A 27500-nucleotide genomic window follows, 5' to 3' on the forward strand; every position below is an offset into this window, starting at 1 on the left:
CCTCTCCCACCCATCGCTTGTTACGCACTCATTGAAACAGTACAGTAAAGCACAGTGGATATACAGCCAAATCAGAAAGATAAAATGTTTCTGTTTCAGTAATGGAGTTCCTCAAAGTCCATGCCTACCCCAACTCCTGTATTACAACTGCCTGACACACTACACAGGTAGATTGTGGCTGGGTAAAATACAACACATTAGGGTTACTCACTGTAGCTTGGCCACTTTTCCAGATTTAGAATGGTGATTTTTATGTATTAGTTACTACAGTTTTACAAATGTGGTGTCTTTAGCATGAAAGTCTGGCTCCATATAAGCATGTAGGACTGAGGAAGTGATGGAGATGATTTACCGAGCCATACTGAGCAGAAATGATGCCAAAAGTTATCCGATATCAGTGTTCTTTGCACACACAACAGTCTCATGCTTAAGTTCGAAAGGTTCATATTCCACCCTGCAATCATGTCTCTGAGAAGTTTAATAAAATATAAATCCTGCTGTCAGAAGTTGTTTTTTTCACATTTTCAAAAAAAAATCCTTGGTCCCAGAGTCAAGTTGTATCAAGTTATTCTAAGCTATCATACGGCAGCAGAAAAAGATCAGCTTACCTACACAAAGAAAATGTGTGTACTAGCAGCTTAAACGCAAGCAAGGTAAAAACAACAACTCAAAAACTGTAACATTACCAATGCAAAAGGTCAAGTCATACTCTGACAACTACACACTTTATAGTTCAAGGTACGATACCTCCCAGAAATGCAGACATTTTAAATATTTTCAAGACAGGTATACTGCTTTTAGGTTGCAAATATCACATTAGCAACCATTTGTGTGGCAGAGGGTTACTTAGTTTTTAATAGCATCATGGCCACTGTTTTTTTTTTTTCTTGTACAAAGCAGTGCCAGGATCTTGCCCACAGATAAAGTAATACAACTGTGCTTTTCCTTTGTGAAGTCTTCTATAATCCATAAGTAATGGTGTTCTTTCAGTAAGTAATGGTGTTCATTCAGTGGAAGGTGGGTGGGCTGACAGAACAAAACAGACCGACTTCACATAGTTCTGTACTTGACTACAACTGCTATGCCTTCTCCTACTGGTATAACAGTGCAAGTGCTGAATATCATCACGGCTTGCAGTCAAAAGAGCAGCTGTCCTGGGAGACAAATTCCATTCTCTTCCAGACATCTACCTGATGGAAAGGATACAGGCTTAGGATACAGCAGCTGCATCTCTTTCAAAGTCCACTGATGTACAGTAACACTTAAAACTGCTTTCCAAGAACATGGAACACATTTGTTTCTATGGACAACTGTCCACCTAGGTGGCAGTGGGCACAGCTCTAGCCAGTATGTCATTTAAAATAAGTCTTTGGAACTACTTTTTTTATCGTTCAGACTTCACCTTGTACCGAAGCACAAAATACACCAAGAGACGAAGAATCAAGAAGAAGATGCCAAGAACAATGAAGTCCAGGTACAGCTTGGCATCACTCACATCCAACTCCTCAAGAATCTTCTCTGGGTTCTGAAAATGGCAAAAATCCTCCTTACACTCCAGATCTTCACGCTCCATTCCGTAGATGGCAAGAATAACCCCCTCAAAGCCATACCTGCAGCACAAGATAAAATAGATTAGTGGATCCACTTATTCTAGTCATTTCTAAAGCAAGCTTCCTGTAAAGATACATTTTAGTACTTGTGCTCAGAAAATGCATGTTTTTAAGGCAGTAAAAGGCTAACTGTATATATCTGTACGGTTTTACTTCATAATCATGAATTGCTGAAATATCGAATTTCAGCAATTCGTGTCCATGAAGCCGAAACTTCAAAATAACGAAAGTGCATAAGCGCGAATAGGACTATGTTGAATTCATGCTTATGCATTTATGTTATATTACGGAAGTGTTTGGCTGGGATGGTGCCTGCAGTTTAAGGTGAGTGAGTGTGCGTGAGTGTTTTTGTAACTTGTACGAGTGGGTTGGGGTATGGAGGTGGAGGTATGAGTGTGTGTGTTGGCTGTGTGTGATTTTATTTTTAATTTTTTTTACTGTTTGCGATCTCGTAGTTAGTATAGATAAGTAGGGGGTGTGGGGGGTGCAGGGGGGCTTGCCCCCTGCATTTGTGTAGTGTAGGTATGTGTCTGTGTGGTGTTTTGTTGGGTTTAATTGTTTTGTGTTGTGGGTGTTATGGTTTGTGTGTTGTGTGCTGTATGCTGTGTGTTCGATGTTGTGGTTTTGTGATTGTAAAGTGTGGGTGTTGTGATGGTTTCGGCTTTATACTGTTGAAATGCTGAAAAACGATATTTCAGCAATTCGACAATATGAAGTGAAACCATCTGTAGACATGCATGCATACATGTTTATTTATCATTGCATATACTTGCAAGTGAGGTGTGTGTGTGTGTGTGTGTGTGTGTGTGTGTGTGTGTGTGTGTGTGTGTGTGTGTGTGTGTTTATATATATCATCATCAGCCCCCTTTTTCCCATTTTTTTCTATATGGGGTCAGGGTATCATGTTAACTGTCACCAACTCTCTCGATTCTGTGCCACACTCTTGCCTTCTTCAACACTCATACCTGACTGACGCAGATCTTCTTTCCCACAGTCCATCCACCTCTTTGCTGGACGTCCTTGCTTCCTCTTACCTTCTTCCTGTCTGTCCCAAATCTTCCTCACCAGATTGTCTTCTGCCTTTCTACACATGTGCCCAGACCACCATAATCTGTTTTCTTTGATCTTTTCTGAAGTTGGAGCTACTTTGGCTTCTGCTCTTATGTCCTCATTTCTTCATCTGTCTCACAGTGTGCATCCTACCACCTTTCTCAGGCACTTAATTTCTGTCACCTCTGTCTTCTTCAACTATTCTGCCTTTACTGCCCAGGTTTCTGTACCATACAGTAGCAGTGGTTGCACCACTGTCTTGTACACCTTGTTTTTCAGTTTCTTTGGCATTCTTCTGTTATAGACTATACCTGATACTCTATGCCAGTTGGCTGCAGCCCCTCTGATTCTAGCTTTGACCTCTTCGTTCAGACTACCCTTCTCCTCAACCACTCCTCCCAGATACTTGAAGCTGATTACCTGTGCCACTATCTTCCATTATATCTCTGTTCTCAGCTTCTTCTGATTTCCCCAATTTGCTGCCATTACCACCATCTTATCTGTGTTTAGTTTCATCCCATGTGCCTTCAGATTTGCATTCCATTCTCCTATCCTTTGCTGAAGTTCTAGCTCAGAGTCTGCCTATACTGCTACATTGTCTGCATAGAGCAGCTTTGTTGATCTGTTCCCTCCAACCTGTTTGCTAATGTAGTCCATCACCAGTATGAACAGCAGTGTGCTCAGAGCTGAACCCTGATGTACACCCACTCCCAGTGGGAACCCCTCTGTGAGGCTGAACACTGTTCGTACTTGATTCACTGGGTCCTTGTACATAGCCTGCACTAATTCTACCAATGTTTCTGGGACTTCAAACCACCGCAGTGCTGCCCAGATTAGCTTTCTTGGGACCTTGTCATATGCTTTATCCAAGTCTAGGAATGCCCAATTGGACTCTGTTCTCATTTCTAGCTTCTTCTCAAGTATCTGCATCAGTGCAAACATTGGGTCAATTGTGCTGCATCCTGATCTGAATCCGAACTGTTCATCTCCCATCTTACATTCTACTACTGTTCATATCTGTTTATCAATCACTCTCTCCAGAACGTTCATGCAGTGTGGTAGTAGTTTGATGCCTCTGTACTGCCCACAGTTGTGGATGTCCCCTTTGTTCTTGTACACTGGCACAAGTATGCTTATTCTCCAGTCATCTGGGATACGCCTTCTCTCCACACTGCTATTAGTACCCTCAGGAGTCATTTCTCCCCATCTCACCCAGCATCTTTATCACATCTGTGGTGACCTCATCTGAGCCTTCTGCTTTCCCTGACATCATCTTCCTTAGTGCTGTTCTTACTTCTTCTAGGGTGGGCTTCTCTTCTTCTCTACTTGTAGGCTATTTCTGGGGCAGTACAGCTTCTGTGGGGTCTTCTTCATTCAGAAGCTGCTGGAAATACTCCTTCCATCTGCCTTTGATGTCCTGTGGACTGGTAAGCAGGTTGTTGCTGGCATCCCTTATGAAGGGTTTCTGACTATCTTCTTTATCTTTCTGTCTTTGCCTTGCAACCTGATATTGTTTCTTTGTGCCCCTTACTGAGTCACTTTCCAGAAGTTGGTACAGTGCCTCTGATGTCCTATTCTATGCTATTACAACTTCTTTCTTAGCTTCTTTGTTAGCCAACCAGTAGTCCTTCCTAGCCTGGTGAGTTTTTTCTATTTCCCACTTCTTCTTGCACTCCTTCTTTCTTTTGATGACTTCCTGGACTTCTGCATTCCACCACCAGCTTTCCTTATGTATCTTATTTCCATACCTGGCTCGGCCACATATCTTTTCTATAGTCCTAACACATGCTGTTTTTAGGCGCTACCACTCCTGTTCAACTCCACCTATTTCCTCCTCTTCTTGGAGTTTTAGAGCCGTGAGTAATTCCTTGAACTGCTGTACTTTCTCTCCAGTCATCTTCCATGTCTTCAGTCTGGTCTCTGTTGACCTTAGAACCTTCTCTGACCACTGCTTGCAGGTGATTGTGGTAACTAATGGTTTATGCTGTGGGCTGACTGTTTCACTGGGGATGACATTGCAATCATGGATTCTACCCCAATCCTTTTTCCTTACTAGGAGGAAATCTACCTGAGTTGCATGTTGGCTACTCTTGTATGTGATCTTTGACTGTCTCTCTTTCTGAACCATGTGTTGGCCACTATCAAGCCATTTGCCAGAGAGAAGTCTAGAATGACTTTTCCTTCTTTATTCCTGTTTCCCCACCCATGTGGACCCAGACAGTCCTCATATCCTGTTCTGTCTGTCCCGATATGTACATTCAAGTCACCCATTATCAACACCAATTCATCTTGTCCTGCTTTATCTAGTAGGTCCTGCAACTGCTGTCTGAATGCATTCTTTTCCGTACTATCTGAACCCTGCTGTGGAGCATAGGTTGAGGTTATAAATACTGCCCTATTATTACACTGGAGTTGGATTGCCATGAGTCTGTCATTAATTCTGATGATATCCCTCACTGCCTTCTGAAGCCTCTCTCTCATCACAATTCCTACACCATTTCTAGCCTGTCCCCCACCTGAGTAGTAGAGTTTGGCTTTGCTGCACTCCCCTTCCATCTCGACTCTTGGATACATAGACTGTCCAGCCTCATATATATATATATATATATAGATATATATATATATATATATATATGTGTGTGTGTGCGCACACACACACACACACACACACACACACACACACACACACAAACACACACACACACACACACACACACACATGGGCAACAGCATGCATGATTGCATCAATGTATGTATGGTGTTTGTACCTTCATATGCTTGCATGCATTTGTTTACTTATGCATATCTATGCTTGCATGCATTTGTTTACTTATGTATATCTATGCTTGCATGCATTTGTTTACTTATGTATATCTATGCTTGCATGCATTTGTTTATGCATTTGTTTACTTATGTATATCTATGCTTGCATGCATTTGTTTACTTGTGTATATCTATGCTTGCATGCATTTGTTTACTTGTGTACAACCATGTATGCTGTGAACATGAATGAAAATACGGTTTGGTAAATGCATATTGCAGAAAATTACAAGTTAACCATGAGAGATTTTTGTAGACTAAAGTGCACCTCGGAATACATGGTCAACAGCTACATCAGACAATTAGAAAATGCAGAAAAAAGTCATAAAGTAGGCTAGGAATTCTTGTTCAAGCAATAACTTTACTTACAGAAGGGCTCACTGGTACAGCTAGCAGATCTAAGTGAATCTGTCTCTGATACTCAGTTAAGTAGGTAGCTGGATGAGTGTTATTGTTCATTAGACAAAGAATATTCATCCATCTGCCTATTTAACTGAATAAACTACTGGAAACTTCAACAGGGCATCTTTATTCCTCCCACAGGGAGGGCAACAGACAGAGAGTCTTGTAGATCTGCTAGCTAAAGTGATTTGATCTGGCCTAATTATTTGTACTCTTTGTTAGTCCTGTCACTATCTGGGTCACAGGTGAGCTAACAGACTTCACTCAAGCCCCCTGGATTACTTCTGCTCACTGGTACAGCAGGAGGAACGGCATCTACCCTGGGTTATATGGTATCCAGACTGCTGAAGGACAAGGCAGGAGAAGTACGCAATTGCAGTGGGACAGGCAAAGATGGGGCATTGCAGGATTGTCTACAGTGGTGGCAGGAGGTATAGAATGATCCCCAAAAGATACCTGTTACTGTGACACATATCCTTTGGTGAGTGTACACTGCAATGTGCACCTATGGTCCAGTGATGCCACTGAAAGGCTGTACTCCTAATATAACAGATTTCCTAACAGCAACATCAGAACCTCTGCAATAATGCTAACCTCTCCTTCAATGGGAGTGGTGGCGTCATATACCAATGTCAAACAGATGATGGGCAGCAGTCCAGCACAGAGAAAAAATCAGTGGGTCAGCTTGGGAGAAACTAGCTAGTGGCACTAAAGAAGAGTGGGGCCATTCAAAAAATAGAGAAAAAATAATTCTAAATTTAAGCATCTAATATCTCTTGAGTAAGAGGATCTATATATGCCAAACATTAGAATACACAGAAGTGGTAGAGTACATGAAGGAACATTAATGATATGTCTTGTCAATATGGCTAGACTGCAAGTCAGTAAAATATATCTGGACCCAGCAGGTCTACAAACACATAATGCTATTTATGTGTATACGCAGAAACAACGGCTCAAACAGAGATGCTCATTATCTCAGTGCCTCCTTATTAGTAGTTTCAAATACATTCTTTATTTATGCTGACTCTTTTTATGTCTTCTAGCTGATTTAGCTGGTCTCACAAGTTAACAGAGTTTTAAGATTTGTAGGTCTTGTTGAAACAATGTAACAAAGTACAGACACTTATGCTGTACCACCCAAACCTACTCATTCTAAAATACAGTTATGACTATTTGTCCACCTGTCCATATATACTAACATAAGAATAGACTGACTGATGAACCCCTCATACTTAGTGTTGCAGACAGCCCTGCTAGTTCTGTAAATGTTATGGCTGAACAGCAGACCACAGCAGACATCAAATACATGGTATATGCCTCAGGCAGTGCTCCTGCTATACTGTTGTGGTGGTATATGCCTTGGGCAGTGCTCCTGCTATAATGATGTGGTGGTATATGCCTCAGGCAGTGCTCCTGCTATACTGTTGTGGTGGTATATGCCTTGGGCAGTGCTCCTGCTATACTGTTGTGGTGGTATATGCCTTGGGCAGTGCTCCTGCTATACTGTTGTGGTGGTATATGCCTTGGGCAGTGCTCCTGCTATACTGTTGTGGTAGTATATGCCTCAGGCAGTGCTCCTGTTATACTGTTGTGGTGGTAAATGCCTCAGGCAGTGCTCCTGCTATACTGTTGTGGTGGTATATGCCTCAGGCAGTGCTCCTGCTATACTGTTGTGGTGGTATATGCCTCAGGTAGTGCTCCTGCTATACTGTAGTGGTGGTATATGCCTCAATCAGTTCTCCTGCTACACTGTTGTGGTGGTCTATGCCTTGGGCAGTGCTCCTGCTATAATGTTGTGGTGGTATATGACTCAGGCAGTGCTCCTGCTATACTGTTGTGGTGGTATATGCCTCAGGCAGTGCTCCTGCTATACTGTTGTGGTGGTATATGCCTTAGGCAGTGCTCCTACTGTTGTGGTGGTATATGCCTCAGACAGTGCTCCTGCTATACTCCTGTGGCACATATTAAAGCTGGAATCAACCAAATAACTTACACAATCCTAAGAAGATAAAAGATGTTGTAAAACCTCTTTATGTAGGAAAAGCTGTCAGTAGGTGATACATTATAATGAAAACTGAATATCTGAGAAACAGAATTTATTTTTTTTCCTGTTTATTTTCTCTCCTTACAAGTACCAGACACACACCAGTCACAGTAATGGAAGCACTGTGACAGCGGTGGAAGCATTGTGACAGCAGTGGAAGCACTGTGACAACAGTGGAAACATTGTGTCTCAGATTATGCCAAAAGTCGATATTCAGGAAGGAATGACATTGGAGATGAATATTATGACCACTAGTCCATACTCCTGATAGACCAGTTGGCACAATGGTTAAGGTCTTCACCTCCCATGTACAAGGTACAAGGTTCAAGCCTGACCTCAGACCAATGTCTGTTTGGAGTTTGCATATATGCTCTGTGTCTCTGTGGGATTTCTCCTATGTCCGAAAAACATGCTGAGTGTTTCCATCTCAAACTCACCAATGAATGGAGCTGTGGGCAGTAGCACAGACTCTATATAGTGCCCTATAGGGGAAGGAGTTGTACAGACCAAACACTTTTAGCACCTACTATGGTGTGCAGTATCCTCAAGATAGGAGAACATTGATCACAGACTGCACACCGTGCAAGACAGGGCTAGCCATTCGATGGTGTAAAACATGGCTCTAGGTAATTCGGTCGTGTTGACTAATGTTGCAAAAATGGGCAAGGGTAGTTACCGGTGATAAGTGGGTTGATGACCCAGCCTACTCTGACCTACGCTATTGACCCTTGCTAACAGTGGGAGGGGTATATGTGCCACTATTGGCCAGTGTGTGCCCGCCATAAAGCCCTGGGTCAATAAGCTACTGGCCGGCCGGTGGCTAGCTGCCCAGCGTGGGTTACCTGGGATAGATCTGTTGAGCGAAACCTGGATGCAAAACCAACCAACTTGAAAAACATGAACTGAGAATTGCTACGCTTAATGTAGGTTCACTGATAGGATGCAGCTTAGAAGTGGACATCCTATGTATCCAAGAGATGAGATGGAAGGGCAGTGCAGCAAAGCCACTTGACTTGGGATCCAGACTATACTACTCAGGAGGGGGACAGGCTAGAAATGGTGTAGGAACTGTGGTGAGAGAGAGAGGCTTCAGAAGGCAGTATGGGATATCATCAGAATTAATTACAGATCCATGGCAGTCAGACTCCAGTGTAAAGATAGGGCATTATTTATAATCTCAGCCTATGCCCCCCAGCAGGGTTGTGATAGTGAGGAAAAGAGAGCATTCAGACAGCAGTTGCAGGATCTACTAGATAAAGCAGGACAACAAGAATTAGTGTTCATAATGGATGACTTGAATGCACATACTAGGACAAACAGAACAGGATAGGAGGATTGCCTAGGTCCACATTGGTGGGGCAACAGGAATAATGAAGGAGAAGCCATTCTAGACTTCTGTCTGGCAAATGGCTTGATAGTAGCCAACATATGGTTCAGAAAGACACACAGTCACAAGATCACATACAAGAGTAGCCAACATGGAACTCAGGTAGACTTCCTCCTAGTAAAGAAAAGGCACTGGGGTAGAATCCATGATTGCAAAGTCATCTCCAGTGAAACAGTTGGCCCACAACATAAACCACTAGTTGCCACAATCAGCTGCAAGTAGTGGTTAGAGAAGGCTCTAAGGTCAACAAAGGCCAAGCTGAAGACCTGGAAGTTGACTGGAGAGAAAGTACAACAGTTCAAGGAATTACTCAGGGCTCTAGCACCCAAGAAGAAGAGGAAATAGGTGGAGTTGAACAAGAATGGCAGAGCCTAAAAACAGCATGTGTTACAACTACAGAAAAGATATGTGGCTGAGCCAGGTATGGAAATAAGGTACATAAGGAAAGCTAATGGTGGAATACAGAAGTCCAGGAAGTCATTAAAAGAAAGAAGGAGCTCAGGAAGAAGTTGGAGATAGAAAAGACTGACCAGGCTAGGAAGGGCTACTGGTTGGCTAACAAAGAAGCTAAGAAAGAAGTTTGTACTAGCAAATAATAGGGCATCGGAGGCACTGTACCAACTTCTGGAAAGTGACTCAGTAAGTGGCACAAATTAACTATATCAGGTTGCAAGGCAAAGACAGAAATATAAAGAAGATAGTCAGACATCCTTCATAAGGGATGCCAGCAACAACCTGATCACCAGTCCACAGGACATCAAAGGAAGATGGTGGGAGTAATTCCAGCAGCTTCTGAATGAAGAAACCCCCACAGAAGCTGTACTGCCCCAGAAACAACCTACAATGAGAGAAGAAGAGGAGCCCACCCTAGAAGAAATAAGAACAGCACTAAGGAAAATGAAGTCAGGGAAAGCAGCAGGCTCAGATGAGATCACAGCAGATATGATAAAGATGCTGGATGAGATGGGGAGAAATGACTCCTGAGGGTACTAACACATGTGAGGACAGAAAGGCATATCCCAGATGACTGGAGAATAAGTATACTCATGCCAGTGTACAACAACAAAGGGGGCATCCACAACTGTGGGCAGTACAGAGGCATCAAACTCATCATACTGCGTGAAAGTTCTGGAGAGGGTGATTGATGTAAACGGATACGCAGTGTAGTAGAATTTAAGATGAGAGATGAGCAGTTTGGATTCAGATCAGGATGCAGCACAATTGACCCAAAGTTTTCAGTGAGACAGATACTTCAGAAAGCATATGACAAGGTCTCAAGAAAGCTGATCTGGGTAGTACTGTGGTGGCTTGAAGTCCCAGAAACATTGTCCCAATGACTCAAGTTCGAACAATGTTCAGCCTCACAGAGGGGTTCCCAGTGGGACTGGGTGTATACCAGGGTTCAGCTCTTAGCCCACTGCTGTTCATACTGGTGATGGACTACATTAGCAAGCAGGTCAGAGGGGACAGATCAACAAAGTTGCTGTATGCAGGTGATGTGGCATTACAGGCAGACTCTGAGCTAGAACTTCAGCAAAGGATAGGAGAATGGAATGCAAAACTGAAGGCACATGGGATTAAACTAAGCACAGATAAAATGGTGGTAATGGCAGCAAATTGAGGAAATCAGAAGAAGCTGAGAACAGAGATAGAATGGAAGATAGTGGAACAGGTAAACAGCTCCAAGTATCTGGGAGGGGTGGTTGAGGAGATGGGATGTCTGAATGAAGAGGTCAAAGCTAGAATCAGAGGGGCTGCAGCCAACTGGCATAGAGTGTCAGGTGTAGTCTATGACAAAAGAATGCCAAAGAAGTTGAAAAGTAAGGTGTACAAGACAGTAGAGCGGCCTTAGGTCAACTGGTGCCCTAGGTAAAAGGGCTGCACAACACCCCCCACCACACCACCCAGTGTCCCATCCTAGTCTACTTACACCAAATAAATACTGGAAAAGCGCCCCTACTACATCAGCGCCCTAGGCGGCTGCCTAGTTAGCCTATGCCTAAGGCTGGCTATGTATGTGACCACACATACCATGACTGTGTACCCATCAGCCCAGCCCTAGGAATCACACGAGAATGCCATAACAACCTTTAACTAGCTTGTAAACAGCACAGATAAGAACACAGCAGTTTGGGAGTAAAACAATATCAAGTTCCAAACAATTTATTAGTCAGAACTTCATCATTCTTCATACTCACTCTTCTCCCTGCAAGGGACATTAAGGTAAAGAAACAACAATAAAGAGACTAATACAGTGCTCCAGGCATTCTAAAATATGTCGCTTCTTCTTCCTGTGTATTACACTATTTTATCCTACTAGTGTCTTTCTTATCCATAGTTCTATTTTGCTTCTTTGTTTCCTGAAACATCTGTCTATATATTTATTTATTTAAATGCTTTCTGTAGTTAACGTTTAAAGAAAATGCATTTTAAAAGCTATAAATATCACAAAATAAATAATACCTGTATATAAGGAATCAGAATGGAAAAGGGCAAGTCCATGCTATGCTTCCCATGATAACAATGAGATCAGGTAGCACCACACCTAAATTAATAAGTTCATAGGTTGGTACTAGGCTATCAGCCTTAGGACCTATACAAGCCTAGTCATAACAACTCCGTGGCTATTTCTTCCCACAGTATTTACTTCCCTGGACCCCTGTCTAGCAGGGTGACTGATGTGATCCCCGGGGTGAATTTCCTATCTCCCAACCCATCATCAAGGTTCCTTTTGAAGAGGGCCAAAGAGGTGCTTTGATTGACATGTATGGGCAGTCGATTCCAGAGTCTGGGGAGTCTCTGGGTCAGGAACCTATCCCTCCAGCATGTTTTGTTCATTGTGATGACAAGGTTTAAATCCCTGGAGCGTGTGTCTCTGAGGGATTGGGATTTCTTTAAGTGTAGCATGTCCAGCAGCTCTGGGTTTGACATGGCCTTGTATGTTAAGCAGAGATCACCTCTGAGTAGACTATATGTGACAGAGTATAGGTGGAGTTTTTTTAGATGGTCAGCAAAGGGCATCTGCTTTAGGCCTGTGATTCTTTTAGTGAGGTATTTCTGCGGCCTTTCCAGTTGTTGCAGATGTCTTGAGAGGTGTTGTACTCTATAATTTGTCTAATGAGGGATGAGTACAGTGGGACAATGACCTCCTTTTTTCTGGATGAAAAGCCCTTAGTGATGAGGTGTGCCACATAGAAGGATTTCATGACTGTTGTGGCGATGTGGTTATCGAAGGTGAGACCACTGTCCACCTGTGTCCCTAAGTCTCTTATCACACTTTCGGTGTTTAGTGTACTGCCACCTATGTGCTAATTCATGGGTACATGTTTTTTCCCAAAGGGGATAACTATATATTTCTTGGCATTGAGTTTGAGCCCATGGCTCTGGCACCAAGCATCTGTTTCTATAAGGTCCTTTTGTAGAATATCCACATCATTTGGGGATTCAGTAATGGCCTCCAGTTTGCAGTCATCTGCGAACTTTGTTAGCCAGAGTCCCGTAGTGTTGGCCTCTACATCAGAGAAGTAGATGCCAAACAAGAGTAGTCCCAGGACTGAACCCTGAGGTACTCCAATTGCCACTTGTCTGGAGCTGGATTTGGAGTCAGCTACTTTTACAGTGTGGGTTCTGTCAGTAAGCCAGTTGGCAACCCATCGAATGACGTAGGGATTAATGCCCATCTTAGTAACTTTATCTATGATTCCAGAGTGGGGGATGGTGTCGAAGTCCTTGGTGAGGTCCAGATAGGCTGTGTGGACCACCTTACCCTTGTCCATGGCTCTGGATGCTGATTCAAAGAAGTCAATCAGGTTCAGGAGACAAGATCAGCCCTTCACGACTCAAAATGCGTGGGGTCCAGTGTTTGAAGGTTGCCAATGTCTTTGTTTATAAGTTCCATGATAATACATTCCATGGCCTTGCAGATCAGGTTCATCAGACTGATGGGGCTGTAGCTCCCAGGATCCAAGGTGGCTCCCCCCTTGTGGAGTGGGATAACTGTAGCTGTGCCCCATTCAGTGGGCACGAAGCTTGAGGTGAGGCTATGATTAAACATGACACTTAGGTGAGGTGCCAGTTCATTTTGTAGTTCATGTAGTACACAACCTGGGATGTCATCTGGTCGAATTTATATTAGATCACCGAGTGCTTAAAAAAGCGAACGGTGATTAATTGACCCTATATAAGTGAAAGCTTACAATTTCAAACTGTCAGAACAGTGATTTTTTTTCTAGGGAAAAAAATCGCTGTTCCAACAAAAAAAAAAAAAAAAACATACTTTAAACATTACATTAAGTGGGGGCTTCGCCCCTCACACCCCTACTTAAATATACCAACTCTGAAACTGCACTACAGTGCCGAAAATGGCAAAGTAACGAAGTGGAGAAGCAAATTCTTTCCCAGAGAAAGAATTTGCTTAAAAGCCGCTTTGATATTTTGCCGTTTCAGGCTTTTGAGTTCGACCAAGATGCATTCAAAAGAATGCGTCTTCGGTCTCCTAATAGGGAACCTTGTGGTCCCATGGATGCTGTATTCTTAGCTTTGGAGAGTGCATTTTTTACCTGTGTGGCCATTATTACTGGAATTTGGCAATCTTTCTGTAATAAGATGGGCCCTTTAGGGGGTGAGGAGGGGGTGAAGTTTGCACTGAATCGATCTGCCAGGATATTGGCAACATCCCTGGGATCAGTATATTTAATGCCATTCTGTTGTAGCTCAGAGCAGATCTGAGCATTGCCATTTAGATTCTTGACATAGCTATAGAATGCCTTGTGGTTGTCTTTGGAATCTTTGGCAATTTTATTTTCGTAACTAGCTTTGGAGGATTTTATGAGGGATCTCAGCTTCTTACTGACGCTGCTAAGAGAGTTTTTTGCATCCTGGGATTTTCCTCTATTCTGCAACAGTTTCTTCCTTTTGTTGTAAAGTTTGCTTATGGCAAGGGACCACCAGACTGGCTTCCTTTTTTGGAGGAGAGTGTCTTGGTTCTATTGGGGATGGCACGATTCATGCACGAGTCAATTTGATCGTACAGTGTCTTAGTGTAGGATTCAGCAGTCGAACTTTCAGTTCCCGTTTGCATGGGTGTCATGAAGTTTGTCACTTCTGACATGAGTAGCATGAAGTTAGCTTTGGATAAATTTTTTACAGAGGTTTCCTTACTGGGGGGCGACGATGAGATGTGAATGTCAAAGGTGACTAGCTTATGGTCAGACCAGACCAATGAGGGGGTGACCATAGGTGTGGAGCATCGATTTCCCATGTTGGTAATGACCAGGTCTAGGATATTGGAGCCCCTGGTGGGACTAAAGATTAGTTGATCCAGGGCATTAGAATTTATGAATTCCAAGAACCACTGGGCAAAGGTGTTGGTACACAAGTAGTTTTCCCAGTTAATGGCAGGGTAGTTGAAATCACCCAGTATTAGGGTGTTTGGTTGTATCTTAATATTTTCTAGTATGTTTAGAAAGGTGTAGTGAGAATCTTGGGGCATGGTGGGGGATCTGTAGCAAGCTACAATTTGGATTGCAGCCTTACCTAGTGTTAGTTGCACCTGGAGAATTTCAGATGCATTGTGTTTGGCAAATATCATGGTGTGAATAGCATTGGTGAAGTACAGCTCACCATGTTCTTTTTTTTGTGTGTATGTCTGAAGCAAATTATAAACTGTTTCTTTAATTTAATGCCTATTGTGAGGGAGACAGAACATGGAAGTCTCACTGTGCAAACTGTTTTGGGTTTCACACTGGCCCATGAACCTGCTTTAAACCCTTTCCAACAGACCATGCTTATAGAAGTATGTGGCACTAACAGTGACTGTTTCTTGCTTGCAAATTGCTTTAGCTCCAAAACACTTTGTCATACTGTAATGATGTTTTCAAGAAGGACAGGAATTCACATCAACTTAAAACCAACCTTAATCAGACCGAATCCATTCATTCTCTGGTACTAGGGATCAGTAGCATAGCAAGGGTGGGCGAACAGGGCAACCTGGGTGTATAGTGTTAATGGAAATGGTTGAGAAGAGCAAAAGTGCTCTTCGTTCATTACTTTTTACTGTACCTTTTTTTTTGCTCTTCCTTAGAAGAGCAAAAAGGGAGTGGGTCTGCTATAGAAAGGCAAATTGCAAGCCAATATATATATATATATATATATATATATATATATATATATATATATACACACATATATATATATATATATATATATATATATATATATATTTATTTTTTTTTGCTTTTTTCTAGAACAGCTGAAGAGTGGTGTAGTAATTTGATTGGTACAAATTGTACAACTGTACCAATCGGTTTGCTACTATAGCTGTCACTCCCAAAGAAGCCAGCATTATATCACGAGCTACATGAATCACCAAAGTCTGAAAATAAGTAGTATTGGTAAAGCCACAAGTGGTCTTATGAGTGGTCTGCAACTCGTGACAAATGTCCCAATTTCCTTGATGGTGCACTTTATGTGTTGCACCTGTGACAAACCGAAATGCTGCCAGCCCAACTAGCTGGAATTTTGTAAATAATTATATGTCACTTAAAAATATTAATATGATTTATATAGAAATGTGACACTGCCAGCCCAGCTATCTGGAATTTTGTAAATAATCATATGTCATTTGTGAACATTAATATGATCCATAGGCTTGTTTTACAAATGTAAGAGAAGTATATGTTATGTAGATATTAAACTACTGGTGCAGAAGCATGTGTTGAACTGTATGTTATGCACTGGGCTTCAAGAATGTAACCACAGTGTACCCTACTGGAAAAGAACAGAAATGTATATAAACTATATTAATAACAGAAGTTGGAACATACAGAGTCAACTTGCAAAACATTAAGAAAATAAGTTAAAAGTGTTTTACGATGTGCTATAAAAGTTAGTTTCAAGGCAGCAAGGAGATTGAATGTCTAGAGCTAGGAGTTTCTTTCTATTGTCTTGAAACAGAAATAATTACTAGGTTTAAAATGTAAAAGTGTTTAACTGTTTTACGACTTCTAGTTCTAGGCAAACTTCTGACAGATGTGTACTTCTCACACAGAGATGCTAAAAATTCTGTTGGTATCTGTTAGCCTGGGAACTGAAGGCAGGTGACAAATAGTGATGTCATCCAGCTGACCCAGAAGTAATGTTTTGATATTAATTTGGGAACTCTCTCAGAGACTGTGCATTTTTGTATTTTGTCTTGGTTCTGAAAACATCCATTCAGCACTTCTCATCTGCATTTGCCTTGCTCTGTAAGTAAGTTATTTAGGTATAGTATTTCTTTTAGAAACAGGAATATAGTGAGATTAGTTTAGATGTTTTCTGTATTTGTTTGAGACTGTCCTACAATGTTGTTTTAAAATATTTCCTGTGATTCTGAACTCTGAAGTGACTGTGTCTGTTATTGAGTATTGTTTTGTTCTTTTATTATTTATTATTAAATATATTTCTTCTTCTTCTTTCGGCTTTTCCCGGTTAGGGGTAGCCACAGTGGATCATCTGTCTGCTCATTATTGGCAGTAGAGTTTTACGGTGTCGAGTTGCCAGCCCGGCGCCCAACCTTCCACAGAAGGCACACACATGCACACACTCACACCTAAGGCCAATTTAGAGTGTCCAATCCACCTACTGTATGTCTTTGCATGTGGGAGGAAACCGGAGCACCCGGAGAAAACCCACGCGACCACAGGGAGGACATGCAGATATGCACAGAATTATTATTAAATATATTTAAACCTTTTAATTGTGGCCTGTTTGTTTAGTGATATTTAAGCTCTGAGAGTACTTGAATATGTATTTGGTGACACTGAAAGTCTTGGTCACCCTTACCATTTGGATAATAGTAACATTACATAGTAAAACTGGTTACCCTTTGCAAGGGCCTTATAGTAGCTGATAAGTAAGTGTGGCTGGTGACATTGATAACTACCTTATGGTCTGGCTAGAAGGGGACATAGCTAGTAAACCTGTGGCAGCCTTCCCTAGGAGTGTCTGTGTGTTCGTATAGAAATCAAATCTCAAAGTGTGTGTGTGTGTGTCAGCTACATGGGCAGGGACATGAATCACTGGTTGGACAGAGAGGGTGCTGGAGGTTTTGTCTTGACCACTTGGCTGAGATCTTAACCCTATAGCTATGCCAGTGGAGAGTCTTATTGGGGGATCTGGAGAAAGAGGGAGAAATCATCTCCCAGACTGACTGTGATCTCTCTGTGCTGTTAAGGGAAACTACTTTACTGTGTGTGTAATTGTCATCCTCCCAATGTACATGTTCCTCACTGGTGCTAGTGGTGCGGATTGAGGCTCGTTGATTACTGGGCCAGTGTAGGGGCATCACATATTAATTGTTTGGCACTGGTGGGATAACCATATCACAAATTAATTGGTTGATAGTGGTGAAAAAGCCACATCACATATTAATTGGCTTATAGTGGTGTGGATATTGAATTCCCATAGCTCGTGTACAGTGGTCACTGAAGGTGTTTGTACAATCAATCAGCCACACAGTGAACATTCAGAGTTCATATCACAATTGTTTTATTTATTTACTTATTTTTTTGTTAGCTTAGTTAGTCAGGGAGAGCAGGCAAGCATGTCAGCAAAGAAGGATGGCAAGTTGACAAGGAGAAAGTTGGCTGAGATGTGCCAGGCTAAAGGACTGGTGCATGCAAACCTGACTAAAGCAGACATGATTGCAACTTTTAGTCACAGCTGCATCACAGAATAGCAACCAGGAGGGCAATCAGACTGGCTGTGGAGATGTAAAACTCTCAAAAAATGGACAGCTCAACCTTTCCACAAAGGACTTAAAAATCCATCTTGAGTTAAATGGACTTGAGCTACAGGCCAAGCGTTTGAAAACAGAAGCAGCAGAGAGACTGGGACATCTGAAAGCTGAGGAAAATGAGAAACAGCAATGCCTGCAGGCTGAGGAGAATGAGAGGCAGAGGTAACATGAAAAGGAAATGCTGACTCATCGCCAGTCATGGAGGTAATAGGGAAGGGAGTAACCAAACCCCAAAAGCAACAAAGGTCAGTAAATTTCTTCCACAATTTACAGAGGGAAATAATTTTGATAGTTTCATTCATTTGTCTGAGAGGGTATGTAAACAGTATAATGTTGACCAAGGGCTCTGGGTATGGTTCCTGACCACCTTACTCCATGGTAAAGCTGTAACTGTTCTTTCCAAACTGTCTGGTACTGATTGTATAAATTATAATGTTGTAAAGAACTGTTTGCTAGTATTTTTTAAGTTAACACCTGAAGCTTATAGAAAAAAGTTTTGTGAGCATAGATGCAAGGCAGATGAAGGTGTGTGTGAATATTTTGCTGAACTAAGCACTTATTTTCATAGATGGGTGAGTGGATGTCAGGTCACCACTTTTGAAGGGCTGTCAGAACTTTTGGTGAGGGAACAAGCCCTTAGCACTTTGCCTGAGGAGATGAGAATCTGGTTAGCTGATAGACAATGCAATACTATACATGAGATGGGAAAGAGGGGAGACCTGTACCTAAGAAGCAGGGCATCACTGCACAGGAAAGGGACACCCAGTACTGCTCATGGGTCTATGGGAACCCATGGTGGACAGCCCAGACTGCCCCAACAGAGTCTGCTAGTAGCAGGGGAGGCCACTAGTCCAGGTACATGTCCAGGACCAAGGGTTAAATGTTTTAAATGCAACCAGTGGGGCCATGGAGCATACAAATGTCCATAGAGACAAGGTGGGGAACAAAAGGTGGGAGAGCCAGTAAGTGGGAATGACAAAATGCCAACAGTAGGTTGTCTCGAGATAACAAGGGTACCTAACTATCACAAGAGGTTATATCCTATCTTAGTGAATGGGAAAGAGGCTATGGCTAAGAGAGACACAGCCTCTGACTTAACTATTGTGAAGCCTGCAATGGTTACAGAGGAGCACTACTTGCTTGGGCAGTCTGCTCCAGTCACAGCTTTAGGAGGGACCCTATTCCAAATACCTTTGGCTAGGGCTCACCTTGACTGGGAGGGTGGAAAAGGAAGCAAGCGAGTAGGCGTATTTGAGGATATCCCTGCAGATGTCCTGATAGGGAATGATTTTGATAATACAGTACCATGTGTTCATGAGCTACATGCAGTCAGGCCTGGAGACAAGCATGTAGATCTGGTAGCCTGGGGGAGACCCAAACAGAACCCACACTTGCAGCCAGGATTGGTGAGCTGATTACTTCAGTGGGGGGAGCTAGTTACCCTGTAGCAGTGAGACTGAAGGTGAGCCACAGCTGCTTGTGGGTACTGATGTTCCCTTGGACAGAGTGACTGCAAGGGCAGAGGTGAGTAGTAGTACCCAGGCTGACAGTGAGGCACCGCTGTCAGAGGATATCAGACTTCCTGTGGAAGGGGAGCTGGGAAGGGTTACAAAGAGAGTTGAGACAGGCTCAGCTCTCAGACCCTACACTACAAGGCCTGAGGGAGGTAGTTAGTGAGGCACCTGATTCTCAAGAGAAGGGGGAATCTGTGTACTGGGACAAAGGGTTACTGTACAGAGAGTGGACCCCTGAGGGAGGGCTAGAGGGTGAGAGAATACAGCAGTTGGTAGTGCCCAGGGCCTACCATCTAGCACTTCTAGCCATAGCCCATGATATTCCCTTTGCAGGTCATATGGGCATAAAGTGTAAAAAGACATGTAATATGCAGAACTTCTATTGGCCTGGGATTTCCAGAGATGTAACAGGGTACTGCAGGACCTATGTGCAGTGTCAAAAGGTAGGCAAGACAGGAGACAAGGTGAAAGCTCCTTTGATGCCTTTGCCTGTAATTGAGAGGGTAGCTATGGATATTATGGAGTCCCTGAGTACTCCAAGTTCCATAGGGAAAATGTATATCCTAGTGGTAGTAGATTATGCTACCAGATACACTGAGGCAGTGGCTCTGTCCTCCATTAAGGCAGAAAAGGTGGCAAATGCTGTGAGATTTTCAGCAGAGTAGGTTTCCCAAAAGAAATACTGACTGAAAGAGGTGCCAATTTCATGTCAGACCTGCTGGCTTGTCTGTGGAAGTACTGTGGGGTGAAGCACCTAAAGATTACCCCCTACCATCCCCAGACTAATGGTCTTCTTGAGAGGTTAAACTCTACACTCAAGACGATGGTACAGGCATTTGCAGACCAGTTTAGAGGGACTGGGACAAATATTTGCCCCACCTGTTGTTTCCTTACAGAGAGGTTCCCCAGGAATCCACAGGTTTTTCACCCTTTGAGTTGTATGGGCATAAGGTGATGGGATCTCAAGAGTTGATTCAAGATGAGTGGGAGGGTGAGTGTGAATCCCACAAGGATTTTGTTGTGGCGTACATCCTAAGCATCAGGACAAGGCTCAGGTAACCCATGGGCTTGGCCCAGGAGAACCTGGCAGAGGCCCAAAAGCAGAAAAAGGTCTGGTATGACAGCAATTCTCGAGCTAGAGAGTATGCTGTAGGGCAGCAGGTAATGGTTCTAATTCCTGTCAGACACAAAAAGCTGCAGGCAGCTTGGGAGGGACCCTACAAGATGGTAAGGAAGGTCAGTGATGTTAACTAAATGGTAGAACTGCTAGGCAGGAGGCAGGGGCACAAATTGTACCATGTTAACATGATGAAACCTTACCATGATAGGGAGGCCCTTGTGCTGAGTATTTGCAGAACAAGGCAGGAGGAGTCTGAGGGGAATCTATGGCTACAGGGAGCCATCCAAGAAAATCCCAAATTATGGGGGAGCCTAGGGTTTCAGGCATATGATGGTACAGTGCAGCATAGTACTGGAGTCAGCAATGCCAAGGCAGCTGGAATCTCATGACAGGGAATATGGTAAGGTATTCCCAGATAGGCCCAACCTTCTCAAGTAATGTTTCTCAAGGATCATTTGAAAAACTGGCTTGAGTTCTCATCGGGGGGGGGGGGGGTGAGTGCGGCAAACTAAAATGCTACCATCCCATCTAGCTGGAAGTTTGTAAATAATTATATGTCACTTGAAAATATTAATATGATTTATATAGAAATGTGGCACTCCCAGCCCAGCTATCTGGAATTTTGTAAACAATAAAATGTCATTTCTGAATATTAATATGATCCATAGGCTTGTCTTACAAATGTAAGAGAACTATATGTCATGTGGATATTAAACTACTGGTGCAGATCTGTGTGTTGAACTGTATGTTATGTACGGAGCTTCAAGAATGTAACTACAGTGTATCCTACTGGAAAAGAATAGAAATGTATATAAACCATATTAATAGCAGAAGTTGGAACATACAGAGTTAACTTTTAAAACTTCAAGAAAATAGGTTAAAAGTGTTTTACAATGTGCTATAGAAGTTAGTTTCAAGGCAGCAAGGAGACAGAATGTCTAGAGCTAGGAGTTTCTTTCTATTGTCTTGAAACAGAAATAATTACTAGGTTTAAAATGTAAAAGTGTTTAACTGTTTTACAACTTCCAGTTCTAGGCAAACTTCTGACAGATGCGTACTTCTCACACAGAGATGCTAAAAATTCTATTGGTATCTATTAGCCTGGGAACTGAAGGCAGGTGAGAAATAGTGATGTCATCCAGCTGACCCAGCAGTAATGTTTTTATATTAATATGGGAACTATCTCAGAGACTGTGCATTTTATATCTTGTCTTGGATCTAGGAACATCCATTCAGCACTTCTCATCTGCATTTGCCTTGGTCTGTAAGTAAGATTTAAGTATAGTATTTATTTTAGAGATTGATAGGAATATAGGAAAGATTAGTTTAGATGTTTTCTGCATTCATTTGAAACTGTCCTGCAATGCTGTTTTAAAATATTTCCTGTGATTCTGAACTCTGTAGTCACTGTGCTGAGTTATTGAGTCTTATCTTGTTCTTTTATTATTTATTATTAGATCTATTTAAACTTTTTAATTGTGGCTGGTTTGTTTAGAGATATTTAAGTTCTTAGAGCACTTGCATATGTATTTAGTGACACTGTATGGGCCACTCCAATAGTCTTGAAAGTCCTGGTCACACTTACCATTTGGATAATACTAACATCACACAGTAGGATTGGTCACCCTTTGGGAAGGGCATTATAGTAGCTGATAAAGAGCTAGTTGGTGGCAGTGATAACTACCTTTTAGTCTGGGCAGAAGAGGGCATAGCTAGTAAACCTGTCCCGCCTTTCCCAGGAGTGTGTGTGTGTGTGTGTGTGTGTGTGTGTGTGTGTGTGTGTGTGTGTGTGTGTGTGTGTGTGTGTGTGTGTGTGTGTGTGTGTGTGGGTGTGTGTGTGTGTGTGTGTGTGTTTGTATATAAATCATATCTCAAAGTGTGTGTGTCTGCTACCTGGGCAGGGACTCGAAGCAATGGTTGGACAGAGATGGTGCTGGAGGTTTTGGCTTGACTGCTCGGCTGATATCTTAATCCTTTAGCTGTGCCAGGGGGAATCTTATTGGGAATCTGGAGAAAAATGGAGAAACCAGCCCTAGATTGACTGTAATCTCCATGTGCTCTTAAGGGAAATTGTACTTTACTGTGTGTGTACTTGTCATCCTCCTAATGTGCAAGTCTCTCACTGGTGCTAGTGGTGAGGATTGAGGCTCCTTGATTACTGGGCCAGTGCATGGGCATGGTAGTGCTTTTGTTGTTATTGCTCATGTCTCCCAGCCAGGTGCCATTGTGCAAACCAGGCCTAAGATGAGCCGACATGGGGCAAATACAATCCCGATTATCATAACAACATGAGTTCAGATGGTGGATGGTTTCTGACAAGGTCTAGACCGCAATACTGATGTGTTTTGCATACTGACAGTGTCTTAATTTGCTGTTGTGAAACTCCTTTCCTAATCTGTTAACCCCTCATCTAATCTTATCTCTATAGCAACGTTTTAAAACTGGCAGAAGAGAAATAAAACCATCTGTTTTAATGTATTTTCATACAGAAATACCTGCTAATTGTTGTGGAACTGGGCTTGAGAACAAAGCAATAAGTAATGAGTAAGCCAAAGAGCTGAGGGAGGTGTGCATCAGGTGTAGGAATCTGACTGGTACCAATGTACCAATCGTCTTGTTACTGGTACCAATACTGCAATTGTGTTGCTACTGGTACCAATGCACCAATCATCTTGCTATATGTACCAATGTACCAGTCGTCTTGTTACTGGTACCAGTGCTTCAGTCATACTGCTACAGGTACCAATGTACCAATCATCTTGTTACTGGTGCTAATGTACTAATCGTCTTGTTACTGGTACCTATGTACCATTTGTCTTGTTACTGGTATAATGTACCAATCATCTTGCTACCGGGTACCAATGTATTAATCATCTTGCTACTGGCACCAATGTACCAACTGTCTTGCTACAGAGAAAGCTGAAGTCTTTTTTTTTACTCTTCACTTGAGGAGCTGAGGGGGTGAATGCAATATTTAGAACAGGCCTTAGGTACTAGATGAGCCAGCTGCGGTTCTGATAGTGATGTACTCAGTGCAGAAGGGGGTTAGAACCACCAGGAGAGGCCATAAAACAGAGATCCATGAGGGTTGCTTGTACCCTCATTAACATCATGGCAACTGGGAGCATTTATTTCTGCTTAACCCCAACCCTTGTTGGTGACATCAGCACCCATCACCAACTGAACTATCAATGGCACTCTGTCTATGCACAGCCCATGCTCTTCCCTACACTGGCTCTCTGTTTTTGTGCAAGCCTTCATTTTGCACTGGAGTAGCAGCCAAGCTGGCCATGTACTACCCCTCCTGCGCCAGCATGGGAGAGCTGAATGCCACTCACTTATATCCCCCCTCCTGGATCCTCAACGCCCAACCCTTTAACTGAATTTGGGACATCTGAGTCACTGGGAGGGTTTTATCCCTTCTGTGCCACACAGTCAGGCTTGTTATTAAATACCTTTAAATTTTGATCCTAACTCCAAAGATGATGTTACAGCTGTGTCTTGACTTTAAATAAAAGCACATCCATTTTAATTTTATTTTTTCTGACATTTAAAAACATGAAATAATTCACAACTATACCTATCTGCACATTGCTTACTGCTTAAATAAATTTGTATTACTAACTTATCAGTTTCTGCTGTAACTAGTTATAATAAATGCACAAAATAAAATTCCTGTCACATTTAGTACTGCTAATAACCATACCTCTTCCACCACTGAACAGCCCCTATAACATAACAACTGTTCCCTAAATATTCATTAGTGCTATCACTCACCCAAACACCAACTAACACATAAAAATGAAACCAAAAAAGGAATCAAATTCTGATTCAAACTTTTGCATATCCAACAGCTTCAACAACAAAAAGTCATAAAATCAGATATGCTAAGATGCAGGGACATAACCTCAAATCCAGGACCCACATTATTATATCCCAAAGAATTGCTATATGATCAATGACTGCAGCCTTAAAATAACTCACTTAAATGTAAGAAGCATACATAACAAAACCGCTGACTTGCACTGTTATCTGGCTTCTTATTAACCAGACATCTTATCCATAACAGAAACTTTGTTAAAACTCATAATCACAGACAAGGACATTCTATCAGAAAGTTACAGCCTTATTCAAATAGAATAAATAAAAGACCAAGAAGGGTAGCAGTTACATACTTCAATATCTTACAGGTAATTTTGTGTCTTTCGGCTTTTCCCGGTTAGGGGTCACCACAGTGGAACTCCAGTCCGCTAATGATTGGTAGTTGATTTTTACATGCCGAGTTACCAGCCCTGATGCACAACCTTCAATGAAGGTATGCCCATTCAAGCATGTCTCCATGCAGAAGACGCTGTAGCTAAGAATCGAACCGGACAGCGTCTTACTGTGAGGCGACAATGCTACCGCAGCACCACCACCGCGGTAACATCTTACAGGTAATAAATAACCTAATTAAACAAACAAAAATACTACTGGCTACAACAAAATTTGGAACCCAAAAACCCTGCACGGCACTGCCATATGCACACCTATCTCAACCAATAATTCAGATATCAATACCCTAGAAGACATTCTGCTCTGGTTAGCCTCCAGTCTTCAGGAAGACATTATATTACTGGGGGAACCTTAATACAGACTGACCTAAACCAGGTCAAGAAAGCAAATAAAAGAGCATTAGACCAAAATAAATTCTGCAAGCAGTTTGACAAACTTTTGCCATCTCATTTGCCTTTTACATTCCTTCTTTCTTGGCCAGTTTTAAAACCTCCATATTCAGTCATTCTGTCTTCCTAAACTTTATATTTGGAATATTTTTGTTGCCACATCCTGGGCATTATCATGAACTTCTGTCCATAGTTTTTCAGTAACTCCATCTAACAGGTCTAATCACTTAAATCTGTTATTCATCTCCACTACATGTTCATATATAATATGTTGCAATAAGCAGCTTTTAGCCTGAGCCACAACCAGCTTCAGAGTTTGTTTTTGCTGACTGTATAGAAGCTCTATTTACTGTCTCAAGGAAGGAAATGAGGACAGAGTTAGTACTATGTCCATGCCTGAAGCCATGTTGAGTGAGGGAGAGGATTTGGTGGATCAGGTGACTGAGGAGCTGAGTGTGAATACATTTCTCATGTATTTTGGAGATTGGGGTGAGAATGGCAATAGGACAGAAGTTTGAGATGTCTGAGTTGTTTCCGCCTTTATGAAGTGGAAGGATAAATGCTTTTTTCCAGATATCAGGTATGCAGTGCTCCTGAATGGGCCTGTTGAGGAGGATACTATTAAGATATGTGATGGAGGAGGGTGAGAGTTGTAAGTATTCTGCAGATAAGTTATCAGGGGCATTGGTACAGGGTTTGAGTTTGTGAAGAAGTTTTTTGATAGTGAAGATGGGTATAGGTGTTAGTGTGAAAGGAGGTGTACAGGATTTGAAGGGAAATGCACAGGTTAAATTCCTGGTCGGTCAGTTGTAATAGGTGGGAAGGTGGTAGTAAGTTTTTGCATGGTGTCGAAGTATGTGTTAGAGGGAGGCTATCTGAGTGTGTTTTTTCTGGGTTTGGACATGGGTTGTTAGTTCCAGGGTGTAGAAGGCAGTTGACTGCCCCCCCCCAGAAATTCCTGGGGTTTAGTCTGTTGGTCTTGGATGGGCGGCCACAGTGGTGCAGCAGTTAGCATTGCCGCCTTGCAGCAAGAGGCTGTCCGGTTCAATCCTCAGCTGGGGTGCCTTCTGTGCGGAGTCTGCATGTCCTCCCTGTGGTCGCATGGGTTTCCTCTGGGTGCTCTGGTTTCCTCCCACATCCCAAAGACATGCTGTAGGTGGATTGGACACACTAAATTGGCCCTAGGCGTGAGTGCATGCATATGTGTGCCTTCTGTGGAAGGTTGAGCACTGGGCTGGCAACTCGACACTGTAAAACTCTACTGTCAATCATGAGCGGACAGTGATCGGCTGTGGCGACCCCTAACCAGGAAAAGCCGAAAGAAGAAGTATAGAACTCTTTTACCTTTAACTGAAATGGGATTTCAGTACAGACAATCTGGTGAAATCCACCTGTAAAGCTGTCTGTTAAAACTTTAAAGAGAGTGCTTGCTATGACCAGTGGATTTTCTTGGGAGAATTCTACTATTATGTATGCTACTTCACTTCATAATCATGTATTCCAGTAGTTTTTTAATTACCAGTTTTATCAATCTAGTCCCCTAAGGTGATTGCAATATCCTTGTGTTTGCATGTATGTCTGTTATATCCATTAGGTGTGGTGGATCCTCATAAAAATAGTTACTTCCTCCTCTTTGGCACATGTAGCTAGAGTACAAGCTTATGTCACACTAATGTTGAATGGCATGGCTTGGAATATGACTGAGATCAGGCTGTCATTTTTTTGGGTTGTAACCAAGCTCTGATTTTGGCATTCTTTTATTAACTATGAGGGCTGCTCATTTCTTTTGTGAGATTCTTGACCACCACAGAAGATCTGATGGCTATCTGATATAAAATGACCCATTCCAGTCCATTTTAGTTGATTAATTATCAAGATGTCTATGGTTATTTTTGTCATCTCACCTTTAACCACATCAAGTTTATTTAGGTTAATGGTCCTTAAGTCTCAAGTTTTAATGGTGTACATCAGACTTACCTTTTTCTCTGAACACCTTAACACAAGGATGTCCTCCTGGCTCAAATCAGTCCACATCATTACATCTAGCATGACTTGTACTTGTTATTTGCTCTTCTTCAGTATGCTGAACATCTCAAAATTTGATGGTTTC

At 42.3% G+C, this 27500-nt stretch overlaps 1 protein-coding gene across 1 annotated transcript in view; it reads right to left on the minus strand.

Annotated features, from left to right (window-relative positions):
• Positions 1 to 27500, minus strand: part of ABCG4 (ATP binding cassette subfamily G member 4) — a 682517-nt gene that overhangs the window by 1297 nt on the left and 653720 nt on the right. The window contains exon 15 of the mRNA XM_044080863.1: positions 1 to 1610. This exon is cut by the window's left edge and continues 1297 nt beyond it. Coding sequence (XP_043936798.1) covers positions 1385 to 1610 — 226 coding nt within the window. The 3' untranslated portion in view covers positions 1 to 1384. The remainder of the gene's footprint in view (positions 1611 to 27500) is intronic.

This window comes from Protopterus annectens, chromosome 8.part0 (assembly GCF_019279795.1).
Source record: "Protopterus annectens isolate FY-2018-M chromosome 8.part0, PAN1.0, whole genome shotgun sequence".
Taxonomy (NCBI): Eukaryota; Metazoa; Chordata; order Ceratodontiformes; family Protopteridae; genus Protopterus; species Protopterus annectens.